This window comes from Carettochelys insculpta, chromosome 2 (assembly GCF_033958435.1).
Source record: "Carettochelys insculpta isolate YL-2023 chromosome 2, ASM3395843v1, whole genome shotgun sequence".
NCBI classification, from domain to species: Eukaryota; Metazoa; Chordata; order Testudines; family Carettochelyidae; genus Carettochelys; species Carettochelys insculpta.
The window spans coordinates 1,640,153-1,662,997 of NC_134138.1; the positions used below are offsets into that span (position 1 = coordinate 1,640,153).

General features: G+C 61.9%; 1 protein-coding gene across 4 annotated transcripts in view; it reads right to left on the bottom strand.

The window, feature by feature from the left end:
- The window catches only part of PLEC (plectin), a 141,799-nt gene that overhangs the window by 93,947 nt on the left and 25,007 nt on the right, over positions 1 to 22,845 (bottom strand). For 2 of the 4 annotated variants that reach the window (XM_074986416.1, XM_074986412.1), the window contains exon 1: positions 8,279 to 8,384. The exons of the other annotated variants lie outside the window; for them this stretch is intronic. In XM_074986416.1, the coding sequence (XP_074842517.1) occupies positions 8,279 to 8,369 (91 nt within the window). In that variant the 5' untranslated portion in view covers positions 8,370 to 8,384. Of the gene's footprint in view, positions 1 to 8,278; positions 8,385 to 22,845 lie in introns of those variants that run through there. 4 annotated transcript variants of the gene reach the window in all.

Here is a 22,845-nt window from a genome sequence, read left to right on the forward strand (position 1 = left end):
ACGCCCCTTGTCTGACCCGCAGCCCCCCCGACACAGCCCTGCGGTGCCCCTCGTCTGACCTGCAGCCCCCCGACGCAGCCCTGCGGTGCCCCTCGTCTGACCTGCAGCCCCCCGACGCAGCCCCCCGACGCAGCCCTGCAGTACCTCTCGTCTGACCCGCAGCCCCCCGACAGAGCCCTGCAGTGCCCCTCGTCCTGACCTGCAGCCCCCCGATGCAGCCCTGCGGTGCCCCTTGTCTGAACCGCAGCCCCCCGATGCAGCCCCCCAACGCAGCCCTGCAGTGCCCCTCGTCTGACCCACAGCCCCCCGACAGAGCCCTGCAGTGCCCCTCGTCCTGACCTGCAGCCCCCCGACCCAGCCCCCTGACCCAGCCCTGCGGTGCCCCTTGTCTGACCCACAGCCCCCCGACACAGCCCGGCGGTGCCCCTTGTCTGACCCGCAGCCCCCCCCGACACAGCCCTGCGGTGCCCCTTGTCTGACCCGCAGCCCCCCGACCCAGCCCTGCAGTGCCCCTCGTCTGACCCACAGCCCCCCGACACAGCCCTGCGGTGCCCCTCGTCCTGACCTGCAGCCCCCCGACACAGCCCTGCGGTGCCCCTCATCTGACCTGTAGCCCCCCGACGCAGCCCCCCGACGCAGCCCTGAAGTACCCCTCGTCTGACCCGCAGCCCCCCGACGCAGCCCTGCGGTGCCCCTCATCCGACCTGCAGCCCCCCGATGCAGCCCTGTGGTGCCCCTCGTCTGACCTGCAGCTCCCCGACACAGCCCTGCGGTGCCCCTCGTCCCAATTCACAGCCCCCCAACGCAGCCCCCCAGACACAGCCCCCCGACACAGCCCTGCGGTGCCCCTCGTCTGACCCGCAGCCCCCCGACACAGCCCCCCGACGCAGCCCTGCGGTGCCCCTCGTCTGACCCGCAGCCCCCCGACGCAGCCCTGCGGTGCCCCTCGTCCTGACCCGCAGCCCCCCGACCCAGCCCGGCGGTGCCCCTCGTCTAACCCACAGCCCCCCGACGCAGCCCTGCGGTGCCCCTCGTCTGACCCACAGCCCCCCGACGCAGCCCCCTGACGCAGCCCTGTGGTGCCCCTCGTCTGACCTGCAGCCCCCCCAACACAACCCTGCAATGCCCCTCGTCTGACCCGCAGCCCCCCGACCCAGCCCTGCGGTGCCCCTCGTCTGACCTGCAGCCCCCTGACCCAGCCCCCCAACACAGCCCTGCAGTGCCCCTTGTCCTGACCTGCAGCCCCCCGACACAGCCCTGCGGTGCCCCTCATATGACCTGTAGCCCCCCGACGCAGCCCCCCGACGCAGCCCTGAAGTACCCCTCGTCTGACCCACAGCCCCCCGACGCAGCCCTGCGGTGCCCCTCGTCCGACCTGCACCCCCCAACGCAGCCCTGTGGTGCCCCTCGTCTGACCTGCAGCTCCCCGACACAGCCCTGCAGTGCCCCTCGTCCCAATTCACAGCCCCCCAACGCAGCCCCCCAGACACAGCCCCCCGACACAGCCCTGCGGTGCCCCTCATCTGACCTGCAGCCCCCCGACACAGCCCCCCGACACAGCCCTGCGGTGCCCCTCATCTGACCTGCAGCCCCCCGACACAGCCCCCCAACCCAGCCCTGCAGTGCCCCTCGTCTGACCTGCAGCTCCCCGACACAGCCCTGCGGTGCCCCTCGTCCCAATTCACAGCCCCCCAACGCAGCCCCCCGACCCAGCCCTGCAGTGCCCCTCGTCCCGATTCACAGCCCCCCCGACCCAGCCCTGTAGTGCCCCTCGTCCGACCTGCAGCCCCATGACACAGCCCTGTAGTGCCCCTCGTCCCGATTCACAGCCCCCCCGACCCAGCCCTGTGGTGCCCCTCGTCCGACCTGCAGCCCCATGACACAGCCCTGTAGTGCCCCTCGTCCCGATTCACAGCCCCCCCGACCCAGCCCTGTGGTGCCCCTCGTCCGACCTGCAGCCCCATTGCGCTCTCCCCTGCCTAGACACCCCTGGCTGAGTTACCCCAGAGGCTGGTGAGGGACGTTCCCGGCCCCTGGGAGCCAGAGGGGACACCCCCGCCAAGGGCAGAGGCCCGGCCCGGCCCTCAGGTAAGCAACTCTCCGGAGTTCCCCCAGCCTCCGCAGGCTGGGCGTGCTCGGCGCAGCTCCCCGGGGAGGTGAGGAGCAGCCGGGCCCGCCCCAGCCCTGCGGGGTGCAGTTCCGCTCCCCCGGCGGTCTCAGCTGCAGGACTCCCCCCCGTCTGCGACAACCAGCAGCCCCAGCCGGGTGGGGGGCGGCCAGGGCGCCCCAGCCCCGCCCCGCGGCCCTGGGGTGCCCCCGGCCCTGGCCCTGGCCCTGGCCCGTTGCCCGCACCCCATGGCGCAGGGCCCTGCGTGCGCGGCGCGGGCCGAGCGGTACCTTTCAGCGAGCTGATCTCCAGCTGGATGCTGCGGGACGCGGCCATGGCGGGCGCGGGGACGCGGCACCCGGGTCCTGCCCGGCTCTGCGGGGCCGGTGCGGCCGGGAGGGGAGGGGCCTCGGCCCGGCCCCGCCCCGCCCGGCCTGCGGCAGCCAATCACGGACCCCGGCTGCGACCCATTCATTGATCCGCCGGCGCCGGCTACTGCGGCAACTCAGGACGCGCCCCCGCCCTGCCCCCCTAGGCTGAGACCCCCAGGCTGAGCCCCCCCCCGCACTGCCCCCCCAGGCTGAGACCCCCAGGCTGAGCCCCCCCACACTGCCCCCCAGGCTGAGACCCCCAGGCTGAGCCCCCCCCCGCACTGCCCCCCCAGGCTGAGACCCCCAGGCTGAGCCCCCCCCACTACCCCCCCGCACTGCCCCCCAGGCTGAGACCCCCAGGCTGAGCCCCCCCCGCACTGCCCCCCCAGGCTGAGACCCCCAGGCTGAGCCCCCCCCACTACCCCCCCCGCACTGCCCCCCAGGCTGAGACCCCCAGGCTGAGACCCCCCACCGCACTGCCCCCCCGGGGCGGGATCCCTGGGGGCTGATCCTGGCCGCGCAGCTCTGCCTGGGGGCGGGAGCCACTGTTATGGCCCCGCACAGGGCGGACCCCGCCCGGCCTGGCCTGGGAGCAGCATGGTCCCACGGAGCCCCCGCGGGACACGGGGGGACGCGCCTGCCCGGCTCCGCTAACCCCACGCACGTCCTTCGCCCATGGCCCCGGCATGCCCCAGGAGGGGCCCCCTCCCCCTCCCCCTCCCGCACCCCACGGGTGCGCCCCGCCCGCCCTGGGGAGGAGGCGCAGGCAGGCGACAGGCGGTGGCCTGGCAGGCTGCTCCCGGCTGTGTGCTAGCGCTGCAGGCCCCTTGCGGCAGCAGGCTCCGTGCCAGGGCCGGCCCCAGCCTAGCCCAGTGCTGACAACCCGGCTGGGCCGCAGCTGCCTTGGCCCAGGGCCCCCATGCTGCAGGGAGGCAGTGGGGTGAAGGCGCCGGGAGCCTCAGGGCAGTGGCAGTGGAGGGAGGGGGTCAGGCCCAGCCCGCTGCTGCCCCGGGCCAGGCCCAGGTGTGCCGGGGCAGGGTGCCAGCTGGGGGCAGGCCATGGCGCCGCGTCGAGGCAACAGGACACTTTCTGTCTCATCCTCCCTCCCGCCCCTGCGGCTCCCGGCCTGAGCCCCCCCAGCGGCTGTGCGCAGAGGACGCCCCAGCAGTAACGGCTCATTGAGACCCACCCAGGCGCACAGCCGGACGCTGACTTCCCGCCAGCCCCACTTGGCTCCTGTCTGAGCGCACAGGCTGCAGCCCTCCTGGGGACCCCATGGGGGGGGTGAATGCCAGCCGGCCCCCGCCACGCCAAGCCCTGCGCCACTCCCTGGGCCTGCAGGTGAGCCAGGCCCCTGCCGCCTGTCCCCTCTGTCCCATGCCGCTCCCAGCCCCGCTGCCCTGGCACTCGGCTCTGCATGCAGTCGGGGGGCCCCAACCATCACTAGCAGGGCTCTTGGGAGGGCACCGCCCCCCCCCAGGCTGTGCACTGCCAGCCCCTGGGGCAGCTCACGGCCCAGGCACCCATCTCAGGCTGATCCCTTCTGGTCGCCACTGACTGCAGGCCCTGTCTACACTACGGCACTGCCATGGCGCACAGCCAGCCCCGTCACCATAGCAACCCCACCCCTAGCAAGGGCAGCTACACCATGCCCCAGCAGGCGTGAGGTGGGCCGGGCTGTGGGCTTCTCACACTGAGGGCACCGTCACTACAGCGCGGCTGCCCATTTGCAGGGCAGACGAGGCCTCCAGCTCATCGCCAGAGGGACAGCACGCCCTGGGCCCAGCCGGACACAGCCGCCCACCCCCCCGGCTGGCACAGCCCCGACTCTGCCCTTGTCAAGCCAGGCACAGGCAGCAAATTTCCCTCCCTGCCTGCCACCGACTCCCCTCTCCACCAGGGGCAGACAGAAGCACAACCTGACCACACAGGAGGGCCCTCACCAGCCCCTAGTGTAGACAGCACCTTGCGGGCTTGGCTGAGGGCAGCTCCTAGCACCAGGCCCTCGAGCCCTGCCAGAGGACCAGGGAGGGGGGCCTGCCCTGAGCACATCCTGAGTGGGCCCAGCTGCAGTCCCCTCCTGCCATGGGCCCCGTCCCGCCCCGCCCCACAGGAGGGGAGGCTGCTCTGCGCAGCCCAGGGCCAGCCCCACCACTGGGGCCCAGACACAGACACAGGCCAGGGCAGGCCCCAGGCACTTCCTGCAGCCAGCAGCAGGCGCCAGGGCTCTTTGGGCTGAGGAGCGTGGGTGCTGCCCAGAAGAGGTGGCACACCCCTCACCCACCCCCAATACCGTACTCCCACCCAGGAGCTCTCCCTACGCCCAGCCGCGCCACCCCCCTGCCTGCTAGTGTCATGCCTTGACCCTGCCCCACTGCCCTTTGCCCCAGCCGGGCGCCCCCACGGGCTCCCCCAGCAATGCCAGGCCAGGGACCAGAGCAACAGGCCTCCCCTGCCTGGCAGCCCTGGCGGCTCTGCTCAGCCCCTCCCCACAGCCCGCCAGGCAGCACTAGGACAGCCAGGACTCCCCACACCTGGCTGAGGGGGCCAATGGCAGCAGCCGGCCCCCAGCCCAGCTGGGGCTGTGCCAGGAGAGGGCAGCGAGAGCTCACCCACAGCTTGTGCCCCACTGGGGGGGGGGGTTTGCACGGCGTCGAGTCCCCCTAGGCTGGGGGCAGGGCTCCAGCCCTTGGGCCCCAGAAGGTCCCCCACTGGCATGTGCCTGGCGGGCTGGGCACTGCCAGCCCTGGGGCAAAAGGCTGGGCCAGGCTGTCCCTCCAGCACGGCAGAGCAAGGACAAGGACAAGGACAAGGACAGGGCCAGGGCCAGGGCCAGTGGAGGGCGGGGGAGGGCCATGCCCCATCCCCATGGCAGGAACAGGGGTGCAGCAGCTCAGTGGGGCTGGGCATGGCCAGGTGTGGGGGAGCCCCAGCCCAGACCCAGGTGAGCGGAGCTGGGAGCAGACCTGGGCTCTGATACACCTGACCCTTAGGCAGACCGGCCTGCTGGGGCACGCCAGCATCAGGGAGGGGAGGGGAGGGAAGGGGCCCAGCCAGGGACCCCCAGGACTTCCCCCGACTGGGGTTCATCCACACCCGCTGCAGGCCAGGCCAGGCCAGGCCAGGCGCACTTCCCCTGTAAGGGCAGGCCTGGCCAGCAGGTTGGCGTGGAGCGGGTACCCTGGCACAGGGCAGGCCTGGGCTCCCCAGATCCGTCAAGCCTGCAGGGCTGCCAGGAGGGCAGGGGAGGTGAGGGGCCTGGGCCGGGCTGGGCCGGGCCTGCCGGGGACAGGAGGCGAGGGGGCTGGGACAGGCTGGGCTGGGGCTGCCGGGGAGGGGAGGCGAGGGGGCTGGGCCGGGCTGTGCTGGGCTAAGCCGGGCTGGGCCAGGCCAGGCCAGGGCTGCCGGGGAGGGGAGGCGAGGGGGCTGGGCCGGGCTGTGCTGGGCTGGGCTGGGCTGGGCCAGGGCTGCCGGGGAAGGGAGGCGAGGGGGCTAGGCCGGGCTGTGCTGGGCTGGGCCGGGCTGTGCTGTGCTGGGCTGGGCTGGGCTGGGCCAGGGCTGCCGGGGAAGGGAGGCGAGGGGGCTGGGCCGGGCTGTGCTGGGCTGGGCTGGGCTGGGCTGGGCCAGGGCTGCCGGGGAGGGGAGGCGAGGGGGCTGGGCCGGGCTGTGCTGGGCTGGGCCGGGCTGGGCTGGGCTGGGCTGAGCCGGGCCAGGGCTGCCGGGGAGGGGAGGGGAGGCGAGGGGGCTGGGCCGGGCTGGGCTGGGCTGGGCTGAGCCGGGCCAGGGCTGCCGGGGAGGGGAGGGGAGGCGAGGGGGCTGGGCCTGGCTGTGCTGGGCTGGGCTGGGCTGGGCTGGGCTGAGCCGGGCCAGGGCTGCCGGGGAGGGGAGGGGAGGCGAGGGGGCTGGGCCTGGCTGTGCTGGGCTGGGCTGGGCTGGGCTGGGCTGGGCCAGGGCTGCCGGGGAAGGGAGGCGAGGGGGCTGGGCTGGGCTGGGCTGGGCTGGGCTGGGCCAGGGCTGCCGGGGAGGGGAGGCGAGGGGGCTGGGCCGGGCTGGGCTGGGCTGGGCTGAGCCGGGCCAGGGCTGCCGGGGAGGGGAGGGGAGGGGAAGCGAGGGGGCTGGGCCCGGCTGTGCTGGGCTGGGCTGGGCTGGGCTGAGCCGGGCTGGGCCAGGGCTGCCGGGGAGGGGAGGCGAGGGGGCTGGGCCCGGCTGTGCTGGGCTGGGCCGGGCTGTGCTGTGCTGGGCTGGGCTGGGCTGGGCTGAGCCGGGCTGGGCCAGGGCTGCCGGGGAAGGGAGGCGAGGGGGCTGGGCCGGGCTGTGCTGGGCTGAGCCGGGCCAGGGCTGCCGGGGAGGGGAGGCGAGGGGGCTGGGCTGGGCTGTGCTGGGCTGGGCTGGGCTGAGCCGGGCCAGGGCTGCCGGGGAGGGGAGGCGAGGGGGCTGGGCCGGGCTGGGCTGGGCTGGGCTGAGCCGGGCCAGGGCTGCCGGGGAGGGGAGGGGAGGGGAAGCGAGGGGGCTGGGCCCGGCTGTGCTGGGCTGGGCCGGGCTGTGCTGTGCTGGGCTGGGCTGGGCTGAGCCGGGCTGGGCCAGGGCTGCCGGAGAGGGGAGGCGAGGGGGCTGGGCCCGGCTGGGCTGTGCCGGGCTGGGCCGGGCTGTGCTGGGCTGGGCTGGGCTGGGCTGAGCCGGGCTGGGCCAGGGCTGCCGGGGAAGGGAGGCGAGGGGGCTGGGCCGGGCTGTGCTGGGCTGGGCTGGGCTGGGCTGAGCCGGGCCAGGGCTGCCGGGGAGGGGAGGCGAGGGGGCTGGGCCGGGCTGGGCTGAGCAGGGCCAGGCCAGGGCTGCCGGGGAGGGGAGGCGAGGGGGCTGGGCCGGGCTGTGCTGTGCTGGGCTGGGCTGGGCTGAGCCGGGCCAGGGCTGCCGGGGAGGGGAGGCGAGGGGGCTGGGCCAGGCTGGGCTGAGCCGGGCCAGGGCTGCCGGGGAGGGGAGGCGAGGGGGCTGGGCTGAGCCGGGCCAGGCCAGGGCTGCCGGGGAGGGGAGGCGAGGGGGCTGGGCCGGGCTGGGCTGAGCCGGGCCAGGCCAGGGCTGCCGGGGAGGACGCCAGAGGAGTTTAAATAGCTACAGAGATTCCATTCTTACCGACAGGCCGCACAGCCCGGCTCCGGCCAGTCTGTAGCCCAGCCCGGCCCCTCCAGTCCGCCCCCACCCACTGCCCCACCCAGTGCCTACCCCCCCCGGGAAGGGAGCCCACAGACTCGCCCATACGGGGGGCACCCTCCCCCCAAATCCATGAGTCAGGCGCAGCTCCGGGACACAGGGCCCCGCGGCAGGAGTCCTCCAGCACCCAAGCCCCACAGTGCCCCCAACATTATGCAGTGGGCTCCCCTCCCTGCCCCACACCACTGGCTCCACCTTGCTGCCACTCCCGCCCTACAGACGCATGATGGGGCACAGCCAGTCCCAGGGCGCCCTGGTTCCCACGCCTGCACACGAGCCGGGGCCGGGTGGGCCTAGCGGGTGTCAGTGCACCCAGCACCCGTGGGGGCAGCTCTGCCTGCCCGTGCCAGCCCAGGCCCCATGGCGCAGCCGGCTCCAGTCACACCGCAGGGCCCTTCCTGGCCGGGCCTAGGCACCGCGATCTGAAGCCCAGGCCCAGCCGCCGGTGCCCATCAGAGCCGAGCCCGCGTGTGACAGAGGCTGCTGCTGGCAGCGCCTAGCATGCCCTAGTACGGGAACCGAGACGCGGGCACTCCCTGCCCAGCCAGGCACCCGGAGCCGGACCGCAGCCCCCAGCCGTGGGCATGGCTGGTACCTTTGTATCTCTCCCGCACCTCCTCGTAGGCTTGGACAAAGTCCTTCTCCTCGGGGTTGGGGGGCAGGCTGCTGAGGCCGAAGGCAGCCATGGGTCAGCGCGAGCCCCTGGCGCGTCTCCGGGGGGGCGGCTGGGGCCGGGGCCGGGGCCGGGGCTGGGGCTGGCAGGCATGGCCAGAGAGCCCAGCCCTGCTGCTGGAATGACATTCCAGCCAGCCTGGCCCTACCCCTTAAAGGAACAGCCGCTCGCAGCTGCAGGCCTGGGAGGGGACGGCCCACGTGGGCTGGCCAGGACGAGGGGGCACTGAGCGCCCTGGCTCTCCCTCTGCACCCCTTTGCATAGAACGGCACAGCCGAGAGGGAGCAGGACCTCGGGATGCAAGCCAGGGCCAGGGGGACACCCAGCCAGCCCAGTCCCAAGCCCAGCGAGCCAGGGACCCACCTGGCGCTCCCTGCCCAGCCCCACTGCAGCCCTTGGCCACACGGCAAAGGCAGCGGGCCTGGGGGCCAGGCCAGCTGCAGACACGGTGCTGCCAGGGACACAGGACAAGGCCCAGCAGCCGGGCACCAGGGCACGGGCCTTGTGGCACTGGCCCCCCCAGTGCTGGCCAGGCGCCAGCGAGCTGGGGAGGCGGCAGGCGGAGGAGCAGCACCCTGCAGAGCAGACACTGGCCGCAGCAGAGAGCCAGGGCCGGAAACCCGCCTGGGGGGCCAATTGCTGGAAAGGTCTTTGGTCCCAGCCAATCCAGCGGCCGGCAGTGCACTCGCCTGGTCTGTGCCCCAGCGCACCGGTCTCCCCAAGCCGGGCTCGGCAGCGGCACAAGGGACAGCGCCCTTCTCCCACAGGACCCGGGTGTGCCAGGCCCTGCCTCATCTCCAGCCACCCCCACCCCTGTGCACAGCCTCGCTCCCGCCCCACGGCAGGGCCAGCTCTGCTCTGCCCCAGCGGCACAGGGGCGCGGAGTGGGGTGCCAGTGCACCGGGGGCACGACTCTGGAGTTCAACTGGCAGGGCAGGGCAGGGCGGCTGCTCTACCCAGTGGGCAGGTCCCTTGGGGCTGTTCCCACGCAGGAGGCGGGGCGGAGGGACCAGCCAGCCCGGCTGCTGCTGTGTTCCGGGAAGGCCCTGGGAAAGCCGGGGGAGGCGGTGGCCACGCCTAGGGAAGGGGCATCAGCCCTAAATTTAGCTGCTCAAAGCCCCGGGTAATCCTAGCTGCACAAAGGGCCCGCGGGGGGGGAGGGGCAGAGCTTGGCGCCCGACAGAAATAGGGTGAGAGAATTCATTCCCTGCATGGGGACATGCCGGCCATTGTCCGGGGGGCACGGCGAGGGCACGGCGAGGGCAGGGCACGTGGCGCACGGCGCTCAGATGGTGGGTGGTGCGGAGCAGGGTGGGGGCAGGGCACATGGGGGGTGGGGGCAGGGCCCCTCCCAGCGCCCCTCTGGGAAGCAGGGCAGGACGTGGTCAGCCCAGAGCAGGGGGGACCCAGTTTTCACCTGCAGCTCAGGGGCTGGAGCAGGATGGTTGCGGCTGCACAGGGCCTTGTCCACCCAGAGCCACGGGGAACCCCTCACTGCGGGGCCAGGCCCCAGCTGGCTCAGATCCTTTGCCAGAGCTACCATCACCCCCTGGCCTGCGCCCCACTCCCAGCACACCTCCCCCGCTCCTCTTTGGGCGCACACAGTTCCTGGCACCGGCGACCCCAACCTGCTCAGAGCCCCCAACCATCGCACAGCGGGAGCCACCATCAACCCCCGATCCCCACAGAGACACCCCCGTACGGCTCAGAGCCCCACCCACAGCCCCACGGAGACCCCCTCTATGGCTCAGAACCCCGCCCACAGCCCCCCTCCCCTAGGCGCCCCAGTACGGCTCAGAGCCCTGCCCACGGAGACACCCGCATACCCCTCAGAGCCCCGCCCACAGCCCCCCTCCCCTAGGCACCCTGGTACAGCTCAGAGCCCCGCCCACAGAGACACCCCCATACCCCTCAGAGCCCCGCCCACAGCCCCCCGCCCCTAGGCGCCCCCGTACAGCTCAGAGCCCCACTCACAGCTCCATCCACCTACATGACCTCCCCATTCAAAAACCCACTCCCCTGCGCTGCTTAGAGCCCTGTCCCACATACAAGCCTCTACCCGTTATGGGGCTCGTGGGTCCCCAAGAACTGCACCCCGTCTGCAGGCAGATCACTCAGCCGCTAGGACGGGGGTTTATTAGTTGCCAGAGACAGCGCAGCGCAGAGGTGGCAGTGCAGCTGGCAGAACCCAGCCTGGGGCCGGGAGCCCGAGGGGCCCCCCAGCTGGGTCAAGCCCCCTCCTTTGTGCCTGTTCCCCACCCCCGACCTGCCTCAGCACAGGCTAACCGCCTTCCCACTCGCCCACCTGATCCAAACCCAGCCACGCTCCTCCCACTCTGTGTGGGGCAGAGGTGTTACCTGCCAGCCTAGGGTACGGCCAGCCTGTGGGAGCTGTTCAGCCTGTCGCACACACACGCACTCTCTCCCCATCACATCCTCCCAGTTATGGCCCCATTCCCAGTCTCCCCTTCTTACCCATCAGGGCCCCACCCACAATCCTCTCACCCCCCCAGCCCTGCCCTCCGTCAGCCAGCACCCCTTAGTGCCCCACCCCCATCCCATCCAACGCCCCTGGGACATTAGTGGATGGTGAAATTGACAATGATGTTGCAGCCACCGCTAGAGATTTGCCCCAAACCCTGCACACGGGGCCAGGCCAGGGGCTGGTGAAAGCTGGTAACCAGCTGGTGCTGTTTGTGCTGCTGGTGCGCAGGGAGCTGTGCTGCGGGGACGTGCAGGGTGCTGGCTCTGGCCTCGGGTTTCACACGTGTGTGTCTGGGAGCTATCAGCAGGACGCTGGGCTCCTCCTGTGAGAATACCATTAGTCAAGCAACAAGCAGTCCTGGGGCACCTTCTAGCCTAACAGACACTTTGGAGCATGAGCTTTCATGGGCAAAGACCCGCTTCAGCAGATGAATACGTGGGGGTCTGATGAAACGGGTCTTTGCCCACCAAAGCTCATGCTCCAAGTACCTGTTAGCCTATAAGGTGCCCCAGGACTGCTTGTTGCTCTGGAAGACACAGACTAGCTCAGCGACCTCTCGGCTATTAGTCAAGCAGTAGCAGCCATGACCTAACTGTGCGCCTCAGGCACCACCAATCCACAGCCGATGAGCTTGGCTGTGAACGTTTTTGCCAAATAGCTCTACCTGACTCAGGCCCGGACAGGGGACTTGCTGGCGCGACAGACCCTGTCTGAGAACCCCAGGATCTAAGGGCTGGACGGGACTTCAGAAGGGAGGTCACTGAAATCTTGGGTCACGCTTTTGCCCAGCCAGAGCCATGGGAATCCCTCCATGCAGGTGAGGGTATCCAAGGGAGCCTCCCTCCCTCTTCATCCCCTGGTATCACCTCTGAGGGGTCTCTGCTGTGAGCCGAAGCCTGAAAGAACAGAAAGCCCTTCCTAACGGCAGCTCATTCCATCTCTGCCACCAGCCTGCACAAGAACCCTGCAGTTTTACTCCCCCTTGCTTTCTATTTTAGACTCTACAGCATGGTTTCCCAAACTGGGGAGTCCCCCAGGCTCTGCACCCTGTCTGCAGGCAGCAGTGACTCTCACTCAGCAGGAGAACAGCAGGTTCATTAGCCGACAGGACACAGCGTCGTACAGAGGAGTCAGTGCAGCTGGCAGAGACAGCCAGTCCCATCCATGTCGGGGAGAGGAGGCCCAGAGGGGCCCCCTCCTTTCTCTCTCCCCCCCAAGCCCAGACTCACTGCTTCCAACTCCCAGTTCAACCCCTCAGGCTCCACCCCCCACTTTGTCTGCAGCCCAGAGGTGTCACCTGGTCGCCAGGTTACCCCCAGAACCTCTGTAAGCGCCCCCCCCCACACACACACAGGTATCCCCCACTACACCACACAGGCGTGCCCCACTGGAGGGCATGAAGAAATTCCCAGAAGCCCAGGGCTCAGGCAGGCAGCTGGCCCTGACAGCATGGGGCTTGGGCAGATGGCTCGGCCGTGGCTGGGGCAGACGGCTGGTCCCAGCAGCATGGGGTTCGGGTGGCCAGCTGACCCCAGTGGCATGGGGCTCGGGGAGGCAGCTCTGGTGGCTAGCACAGGGCTCAGGCAGCTGGCCAGCTGAGGCTGCAACAGGCACCCACAAGGGCCAAGGAAACTATTTGTGCTCATTTTTAATTGTAAATAACATTTGGATCAGGCGTGTTTATTTCAAATTATGAACTGAATTTTGTGTTAACGGGGGTTGGATGCTGGTAAAGAAGAGGTGGGGGTGAGGGTTTCTCAAAAATCAAAAGGGGGGCATGATGCCAAAAAGCTGGGGAACCCCTGCTCTAGAGGATGGGCACGACTTGCTCTTCTGGGTGAGATCTTAGGTACACACTGACCTGGGAAAGCAGCTGGGCCTTTGCGATTGGAAGAATTTATTTGGATTGGAGTCATAGAATCCTAGGGCTGGAAGGGACCTCAGGAGGTCATCTAGTCCAGCCCCCTGCCTAAAGCAGGGTCAACCCCCACTAAGTCATCCCAGCCAGGACCTTGTCCAGCCGGGACTTAAAAACCTCAAGGGATGGAGAATCCACCACCTCTCTAGGCAACACATTCCAGTGCTTCACCACCCGCCTGGGGAAGTAGTTTTTCCTAATATCTAACCTACACCTCCCCCTCTTCAGCTTCTGACCATTGCTCCTTGTTCTGCCGTCTGACACCACTGAGAACAGTTTCTCACCCTCCCCTTTAGAGCTCCCCTTCAGGAAGTTGAAGGCTGCTAGTAAATCACCCCTCCATCTTCTCTTCTGCAAACTAAACAAGCCCAAATCCCTCAGCCTCTCCTCATAGGCCATGTGCTCCAGCTCCTTAATAATTTTTGTTGCCCTCCGCTGAACCCACTCCCATTCATCCACATCCTTTCTGCATCGGGGAGCCCAGAACTGGACGCAATACTCCAGATGTGGCCTCACCAGGGCAGGTTAGAGAGGAGCAACTACTTCTGTAGATCAGCTAGAAATGTTTCCTCCTAGTTCACCTCAATATGCCGTCAGCCTTCTTGGCTGCAAGGGCCCTGTTGCCTTTCATCCAGCCTCTCATCCACTGTAATCCCCAGGCCCTGTTCTGCTGCTGAGCCAGTCGGTCCCCAGCCTGTAACAGTGCTTGGGATTCTTCCCTCCCAAGTGTAGGACTCTGCCCTGCTCCCTGTTGAACCGCATCAGATTTCTTTTGGCCCAATGCTCCAGTTTATCCAGGTCGCTGTATCTAGGTCACCCCATCCTTACCCTCCAACGTATCTACCTGTTCCCATGATGCCTGCCACATGAGCAGGTCACCTGTCCAAGTCCTTTGTAGACACACAATCAGTCATTGCTTGTCCACTGGCCTGAACATACTGGTGGTCTGCACTTTTCCAATGCACCACAATTTCCAGGTCTGAAGCAGTGGGTCTGTCCTATGAAAGCTCATTACTTAATCAATTATTGCGTTAGTCTTTAAAGTGCTACGACCGCTCGTTTGTTTTGTTGTGCCCAGAGAAACCCTCTTGTTGCCCTTCACATCCCTTGCCAGCTGCAGTTCCAGTTGTGTTTCACTTTCCTGATTACTGCCCGGCACTCTCCAGCCATATGCTTATACTCCTGCTTAGTCAGCTGTCCACGTTTCCACTTCTTGTACAAATCCTTTCAAGCTCGCCAAGGATTTCCCTGGTAAGCCAACCTGGCTGCCTCCCATCTCTGCTTTTCTTACTGCACATGGGATGGTTTGTTCCTGTGCCTTCAATACGACGTTTTAAAATGCTGCCAGTTCTCCTGAACTCCTCTCCCCTTCATATTAGCTTCCCGGGGACCTGTCCATCGGTTCTCTCTGGGAGTCGAAGCCTGCTCTTCTGAAGTCCAGGTCCATATTTTGCTGCTGGTTTTCATAACCTCTGGTGCCAGGAGGGCACTGGGCTGTGCCAGGGAATTGCTGGCGTGACTTCATCACGCCAGCCAGCAAGAACAGCTGTGCTCTGTGTGAAGGGCTGGGTGCCGTGCAGTGGAGACCCCAGCCTTGGGCTGTGCGTAGCCCTGTCTCTGCACAATTGGCCCTGAACTGGCCCTCTGAGCAGTGTCCCCAAAAGCCCTGCCCCCACCCCAGGGACTCGGCGATTCTGCACTCCCAGCTGCTGTGGCTGGGAGAGGCCCTGGGGCAGGTCTCAGACCGCATCCCACAGAGGCACAAAGCTGGGGGTGCCCCTGGGCTCCACCAAGTTGCAAAAGGGGGCTCCGCCCTCTCAAGAGGCAGGGTTGGAGGCTGAGCTGCTGGGCCAAATTGCTTCCACAGCTGTCTTTGCCCTGCAGCAAGCTGTGTGGCCCAGCCCCGGAGCACAGGCCTCAGTCAGACACCTCTGCCCAGTGCCCTGGAGCCTGGGACGGGGGCGGCCCCTGGGCCTTCCCCCCACCCGCAGGCAGAGGTGACTCACTGTGCAGAGAGAAGGGAGACAGGGACAGAGCATGCAACAGGAGACAACTCACTTGATCATTGTCTTCAGTCCACCCCCCTGGGGCACCTGGCACTGGGCGCTGTCGGCAGACGAGATGCCGGGCTAGACAGACCTTTGGTCTGACCCAGCAATGGCCGTGCTTGTGTTCTCATGTTGTCAGCACAGAACCAGAAGCTGTTGGGACCATCCAGCTTGGGGAGAGGGGCCCAGAGGGGTCCCAGGCCCCCTTCCTCCCTCTCCAGCCAGACCAGACTGCCCCACTCCTCTCCTCTTTCTTCTCTTCTGGGCGGTCACTCGATAACAAGTAGGACGTCTTCATGTCGCCCTCCTATTTGTGAGTCCGTTGGTGGCTGGTCAGCCCGACTGGAGCCGCAGGTCTGATCGCAGACGGGGCAGGTGTTGGTAGCTGTTGGAGGGGCGCGGGGCACTTTCTGACGTGCTCTTATTCTTCTCTTCCTGTCCTCGTCTGCACTGCGGTGGGACCTCTCAAACTGCACCACCCCTCAGATTCCTGCTCTCCACTGGGGCTGGTCCTGGGCAAGGGTGTCCCAAGTGTCGACACCGACGGTGCACTCTCTCATGTGTGTCTTCAACACGTCCTCATATCGCTTCACTTCCTCTAGCCCCCAACGCTCCCCTGTCCTTCCTCCACCTCCAAAAACAATCTGTTTTGGGAGACGCTGATCAGACATCCGAACCACGTGACCAGTCCAACGAAGCTGTTGGTGAATGATAATCCTTCAGTGCTGGTCATGTTCGACTCGTCCAGGATGCTGGTGTTTGTGCGCCTATTCTCCCAAGCAATATGTAGGAGTCTCCTGATGCAGCGTTCATGATATTGTTCAAGTGCCTTCACATGAAGCTCGTCTGTTGTCCACGTTTCACACGCATATATAGCATGGTTTACAAGGAGCTTTGTCTTGGGACAGACGTCCCAGTTCTCAAAGACCCATTGTTTCAAGCGGGCAAAAGCAGAACTTGCATGGCTCCAACAATGCTAGGTTTCCGCACCAATGTCGACTGTAGTGGAAAGATGACTTCCACGGTACGGGACGTGTTCCACATTTTCCAGCAGTTCTCCACTGACTTCAACAGAAGGTACACGAGATTATCCCACTGGTGAGGACTGGTGGAGCACCTTGGTCTTCTTGATGTTCAGTGTGAGCCCGGGATTCTCGTATGCTTCAGCAAAGGCACTTAAAATAGTCTGAAGGGCTGCAGGAGAAAGAGCAACAACCATGTTCTCCTCCACGTACTGGAGCTCCATGACAGAGGTTGCGGAGGTCTTGCTTTCAGCCGTCGGTCTCCCGAGAGTGGAAAGCTCCCTGCTTGCTCTGTGGACAGTCTGCACGCCGTCTGGAGGCTGGCCCTCAATGTCAGTGTGATGAAGATGCAGAACAGTGCTGGGGCAATGACACAGCCTTGCTTGACTCCTGTTTTGACCTCAAAGGGGTGGCTTTGGGATCTGCTGGTGCTCAGCACTGTGGCAGGCATGTGTCATGAAGCAGCCTTAAAATGCTAATGAACGCTGTGGGGCAGCCGGTCTTTGAGAGGATGGTCCACAGGGCGCTACGACTGACTGAGTCACAGCCCGGTTCAAATGCCAACTGCCAGGCCCCTCCTCCCGCCTTTGTCGTGTTTCCCAGGAAGAAAGGGGTCGCCTGGTTGCTTGGGTTACAAAGGCCAGGGAGGCCCATTGAGCGCATGTCAGAAGTCATCACACCGAAACTCCCCTCACCACTCTGCACTGATGCTGTGCCTAGGGAAACTGAGGCACACACCTGGCATTAATACAGGGCAGTAGGAAACACACACAACTGAGCCAGAGGAATAAAACCCCCACAAACCCCACGTCATACAGGCAGAGCCATGAAATCCGACTGGCCTCCATACTGCCTCCATGGGGCCTGCCCCACTCGGGCACGGGGAGCTGGGGCCAGCCTGCCCACGACTTCTCCCTGTCTCCTCTGGTCTGGCACATGGGACGAAGCCTTGAGGGGGGCAGGGCCCAGGCAACGAGCTGTCTCCCACGCCCCACATAATGCTAGGGGAAGGCGGGGCACGTCCAGTGCCCCACACAGCCTGGGGAGAGAAGGGGAAGAGGCACAGTCAGCGCCCCACACAAAGCCCAGCGGGGTGAAGAGTGAGGGGCACCCTCACAGCCCCCCCCCCCGAGCCCTGGGGAAGAGAGGGGAGGAGCAGAGGATCTGGAGCAGGGGCACACCCAGCACCCCACACACTGATGCGGTTGATAGGGGTCACTGGAGCGGCCCGGGCCTCTGCATAGTAGCCGTGCCAGGAAAGGCAGCTCCACAACAGACACCTGCTAGCTGGCAGAGATGGGCACCAGGCAGGGCGCCAGGATCCCTTTGCCCAGTGGCAGGGGGGCCCCTATTGGCAGCTGCCACCACTGCTGGGAGGGGGGCTGGGCAGACCCCAGCACGGAGCAGCGGCTCCTCCATGGTGTCACTGGGGCGGGGGGCAGCGGAGGGGGCTCCTCAGCAGTCAGGGCATGAGGCCCCCAGGCTCATCCTGCTCTGCCCCCAGCTCCCGCCACAGGGCCTGCAGCAAAGCCGGAGCATGAGAACGGCCAGACTGGGTCAGACCAAAGGTCCATCCAGCCCAGTATCCTATCTGCCGACAGTGGCCAATGCCAGGTGCCCCAGAGGTGACCCGAAGACAATGATCAAGCAATTTATCTCCCGCCATCCATCTCCCGCCTTCAGTACAAGGCGAGTCACCATACCTTACCCCTTGCTAATAGCCAGCTATGGACCTAACCTCCAAATATTTATCGAGCTCTTTTTTAAACTCTGTTGGAGTCCTGGCCTTCACAGCCTCCTCTGGTAAGGAGTGCCACAGGTTGACTGTGCGCCGTGTGAAGAAAAGCTTTCTTTTATTAGTTTTGAACCTGCTACCCATTAATTTCATTTGGTGTCCTCTAGTTCCTATATTATGGGAACAAGAAAATAACTTTTCTGTATTCACTTTCTCCACACCATTCATGATTTTATATACCTCTATCATATCGCCCCTCAATCGCCTCTTTTCTAGACTGAAAAGTCCCAGTCTCTCTAGCCTCTCCTCATATGGGACCCGTTCCAAACCCTTAATCATTTTAGTTGCCCTTTTCTGAACCTTTTCTAACACCAATACATCTCTTTTGAGGTGAGGAGACCACATCTGCTCGCAGTACTCAAGATGTGGGTGTACCATAGTTTTATATAGGGGAAGAAAGATATTCTTTGTCTTATTTTCTATCCCTTTTTTAATTTTTCCTAACATCAAATTTGCTTTACTGACTGACGCTGCACACTGCGTGGATGTTTTCAGAGAACTAGCCGCTATAATTCCAAGATCCCTTTCCTGATCTGTTGTAGCTAAATTTGCCCCCATCATATTGTATGTAAAATTGGGGTTATTTTTCCCAATGTGCATTACCTTACACTTACCCACATTAAATTTTGCCATTTTGCTGCCCAACCACTCAGTTTGCTGAGATCTTTTTGAAGTTCTTCACAGTCTGCTTTAGTTTTGACTATCCTGAACAGTTTGGTGTCATCTGCAAACTTTGCCACCTCACTGCTTACCCTTTTCTCTAGATCTTTGACGAATAAGTTGAACAAGATTGGTCCCAGGACTGACCCTTGGGGAACACCACTAGTTACCCCCCTCCATTGTGAAAATTTATCATTTATTCCAACCCTTTGTTTCCTGTCTTTTAACCAGTTCCCGATCCATGAAAGGATCTTTCCTCCTGTCCCATGACCACCTAATTTACTTAAGAGTCTTTGGTGAGGGACCATGTCAAAGGCTTTCTGGAAATCTAAGTATACTACGTCTACTGGATCCCCCTGTCCGCATGCTTGTTAACCCCTTCAAAGAACTCTCATAGATTAGTAAGACACGACTTCCCCTTACAGAAACCATGTTGACTTTTGCTCAACAAACCACATTCTTCTAAGTGTCTGACAATTTTATCCTTTACTATTGTTTCTACTAATTTGCCCAGTACTGACGTCAGACTTACCGGTCTACAATTGCCAGGGTCTCCTTTAGAGCCCTTTTTAAATATTGGTGTTATATTAGCTGTCTTCCAATCACTGCGTACCGAAGCTGATTTAAAGGATAGGTTACAAACCACCGTTAATGGTTCCGCAATTTCACATTTGAGTTCTTTCAGAACCCTTGGGCAAATACCATCCGGTCCCGGAGACTTGTGACTGTTTAGCTTATCAATTAGTTCCAAAACCTCCTCTAATGACACTTCAGTCTGGGACAGTTCCACAGATTTGTCACCTATAAAGGACGGCTCAGATTTGGGAATCTTTCCAACATCCTCAGCTGTGAAGACTGAAGCAAAGAAATCATTTAGTTTTTCCGCAATGACATTATCTTCCTTGATTGCTCCTTTTATGTCTCTATCGTCCAGGGGCCCCACTGCTTTTTTCGCAGGCTTCCTGCTTCTAATGTACTTAGAAAACATTTTACTATTGTTTTTTGAATTTATGGCTAACTGTTCCTCAAAATCTTTTTTGGCTTTTCTTATTACATTTTTACATTTAATTTGGCAGTGTTTATGTTCCTTTCTATTTTCATCACTAGGATTTGACTTCCACTTTTTAAAAAAAGATCACTTTTTATCTCTCACTGCCTCTTTTACATGGTTGTTAAGCCATGGGGGCTCTTTTTTAGGTCTCTTACTGTGTATTTTAATTTGGGGTCTACATTTAAGTTTGGCCTCTAATATGGTATCTTTGAAAAGTTTCCATGCAGCTTGCAGGGAGTTTACTCTAGTTACTCTACCTTTTAATTTCTGTTGAACTAACCTCCTCCTTTTTGTGTAATTCCCCTTTTTGAAATTAAATACCAGAGTGTTGGACTGCTGCGGTGTTCTTCCCAACACAGGAATATCAAATGTTATGTTACGGTCACTATTTCCAAGCGGTCCTGTAACAGTTACCTCTTGGACCAGATCCTGTGTTCCACTCAGTACTAAATCAAGAATTGCCTCTCCCCTTGTGGGTTCCTCTACCAGCTGCTCCAAGAAGCAGTCATTTAAGGCATCAAGAAATTCTCTCTCTGAATCCCTTCCTGAGGTGACATGTACCCAGTCAATATGGGGATAACTGAAATCCCCCATTATGAGTGAGTTTTTTATTTTGATAGCCTCTCTAATCTCCCTTAGCATTTCAGCATCACTATCACTGTCCTGGTCAGGTGGTCGATAATATATCCCTAGTGCTATATTCCCATCAGGGGAAGGAATTGCTATCCACAGTGATTCTATGGAACATTTTGATTGATTTAGGATTTTTATTTCATTTGATTCTGTATTATCTTTCCCATACAGTACCACTGCGCCACCCTCTCGACCCATTCCGTCCTTCTGATATATTTTATATCCCGGTATGATAGTGTCCCACTGATTGTCCTTATTCCACCAGGTTTCCGTGATGCCTCTTATTTCAATCTCCTCCTTTGATATGAGGTACTCTAATTCACCCGTCTTATTAGACAGACTTCTAGCATTTGTGTAAAAGCACTTTAAAAAACGACCACTATTCATATGCCTGCCCTTCCCTGACGTACTGGATTCTTTTACCTGGGATTTTTTCTCATCTGATCTGGCCCATACTCTACTATTTGTTTCATTTTGCAGTGAGGGGCAGTTTTCACAGCTGCCCGCGTGCCTGAGCATCTGTTTTGCAGAGAGAGACAGTTGGAAAGTGTGTCTGGCAGTTTGGCGAGTGTGCAAGGTGTGAATTGGGAGAGCTTCCTTGGCGGGCGGGGGGGGGGGGGGGGCGCTTCAAGGGCTGATTACATTGGAGGCAAAGGCTCTGAGCCGGGGCTAACTAGCTAGCAGCTCTATAAGAAGGCAGCCCCAGTGACCCCTGTGAGCAGCGAACAGGAGCAGCTACCAGGGGGTTCGCCTTCGGGAGGAGCCCCATACCTGTTTTCATCTTCCTTATACAGGGTTTCTCTTGTGCCCTTCAAGGAGGCACTAGAAACAAATAAGGGATCTCTGAAAAGGGACACAATGGAGAGTGACATGGCTGGTGAGAGGTCTGTTGTTGTGACCTGTAAGTCATGTGCCATGTTTGTCTTTCTCCCGAACGATAGAGAGGAGGATTTTCTCTGTACCAAGTGTAAGCTGGGAGCCATTTTAGAAGAGAAGGTTAAAGGACTTGAGGCACAAATATCAACCCTCAGCTCCATCAGAGAGGGCGAAGACTTTCTGGATAGAAGGCAACAGATGGTACTGCAGGAACAGGAGGATGCCCGAAACAAGGAGGAGAACTGGGAGCATGTTACCTCCAGGAGGAGGAGACCAGTTCAGGTCTCTCCAGTTCCAGTGGAGTTAAGTAGCCGCTTTCAGCCTCTCTCCACAGGTGATACAGCAGAGATAAATGGGGCTGATACCTCCCAGGGATTGTATCTGAAAGAGTCCCCACCGTTTAGAAGGCAGGGGATGCGCAGTCCTAGGGATGGGAGTTCTTTGACCACCACCTCAAGAGAAAAAGACGAGTGGTGGTGGTTGGGGACTCCCTCCTAAGAGGGACGGAGGCAACCGTCTGCCGCCCGGACCTAGAATCCCAGCAAGTTTGCTGCTTGCCTGGAGCTAGAATTCTGGATATTACAGAGTCGCTGCCAAAAATTCTTAAACCTGTAGACCGTTACCCCTTCCTCCTACTTCATGTAGGAACCAGTGATACAGCCAAGAACAAACTCTGACGACATCACGGCAGATTATGTAACCCTCGGGAGAAAGATCAAGGAATACGGAGCACAGGTGGTCTTCTCGTCCATTCTCCTTGTGGAAGGAAGAGGGCCGCGTAGGGATCGTCGAATCACAGAGGTAAATGTGTGGTTGCGTAGGTGGTGTAGCAGGGAAGGATTTGGTTTCTTTGACCATGGGATTCTGCTTCGTGAACAGGGATTGCCGAGAAGAGACGGGATCCACCTCACTAAAAGAGGAAAGAGCATCTTTGTGGGCAGGCTTGCAAACCTAGTGAGGAGGGCTTTAAACTAGGTTTGTCGGGGGAAGGTGACAAGCTCAGAGCTCCAGTTTGAGGAAGGAGAAAATCCAGTTGAGTGTCTTTGGGTTAAGCTTAGAGGTGGGAGTAACAGAGGTGATATTGTAGTTGGTGGCTGTTACAGGCCGCCAGATGAGGGAAAGGAGATAGATGAGGCTTTCTTCAGGCAGTTTAGTGAAGCTTCCAAATCACAGGCCCTGGTTCTCATGGGAGACTTTAATCATCCGGACATTTGTTGGGAGACCAATACAGCAGCACACAGACAATCCAGGACGTTTTTGGAGAATGTTGGGGATAACGTCTGAGTACAAGTGCTGAAGGAACCGACCAGGGGCCGTGCGCAACTTGACCTGCTCCTCACAAACAGGGAAGAACTAGTAGAAGAAATACAAGTGGGAGGGAACCTGGGCTGCAGCGACCATGAGATGGTAGATTTCAGGATCTGGACGAAGGGAAGAAGGGTAAGCAGTAACATACAGACCCTTGATTTCAGAAGAGCAGACTTTGACTCCCTAAGAGACCGGATGAGCAAGATCCTTTGGGAAACGAAGATGAAGGGGAGAAGTGTTGAAGAGAACTGGAAGTATTTTAAAGAAGTCTTACTGAAGGCACAGGAACAAACAATCCCGCTGCGTAGTAAGAAACGCAAACATGGTAGGCAACCAGCTTGGCTTAACAGGGAAATCCTTAGTCAGCTTAAATTCAGAAAGGATGCATACAAGAAATGGAAACGAGGACAGTTGACTAAGGAGGAATATAAACATACGGCTGGAGAATGCTGGGCAGTAATCAAGAAAGCGAAAGCACAATTGGAACTGCAGCTGGCAAGGGATGTGAAGAGTAACAAGAAGGGTTTCTACAGGCATGTGAACAGTGAACGGGTTATCAGAGAAGGTGTGGGGCCATTACTGGATGAGGGAGGTAACCTAGTGACAGATGATGTAGGAAAAGCTGAAGTACTCAATGCTTTTTTTGTCTCAGTCTTCACGGACAAAGTCAACTCCCACATGACGGTCCTAGAT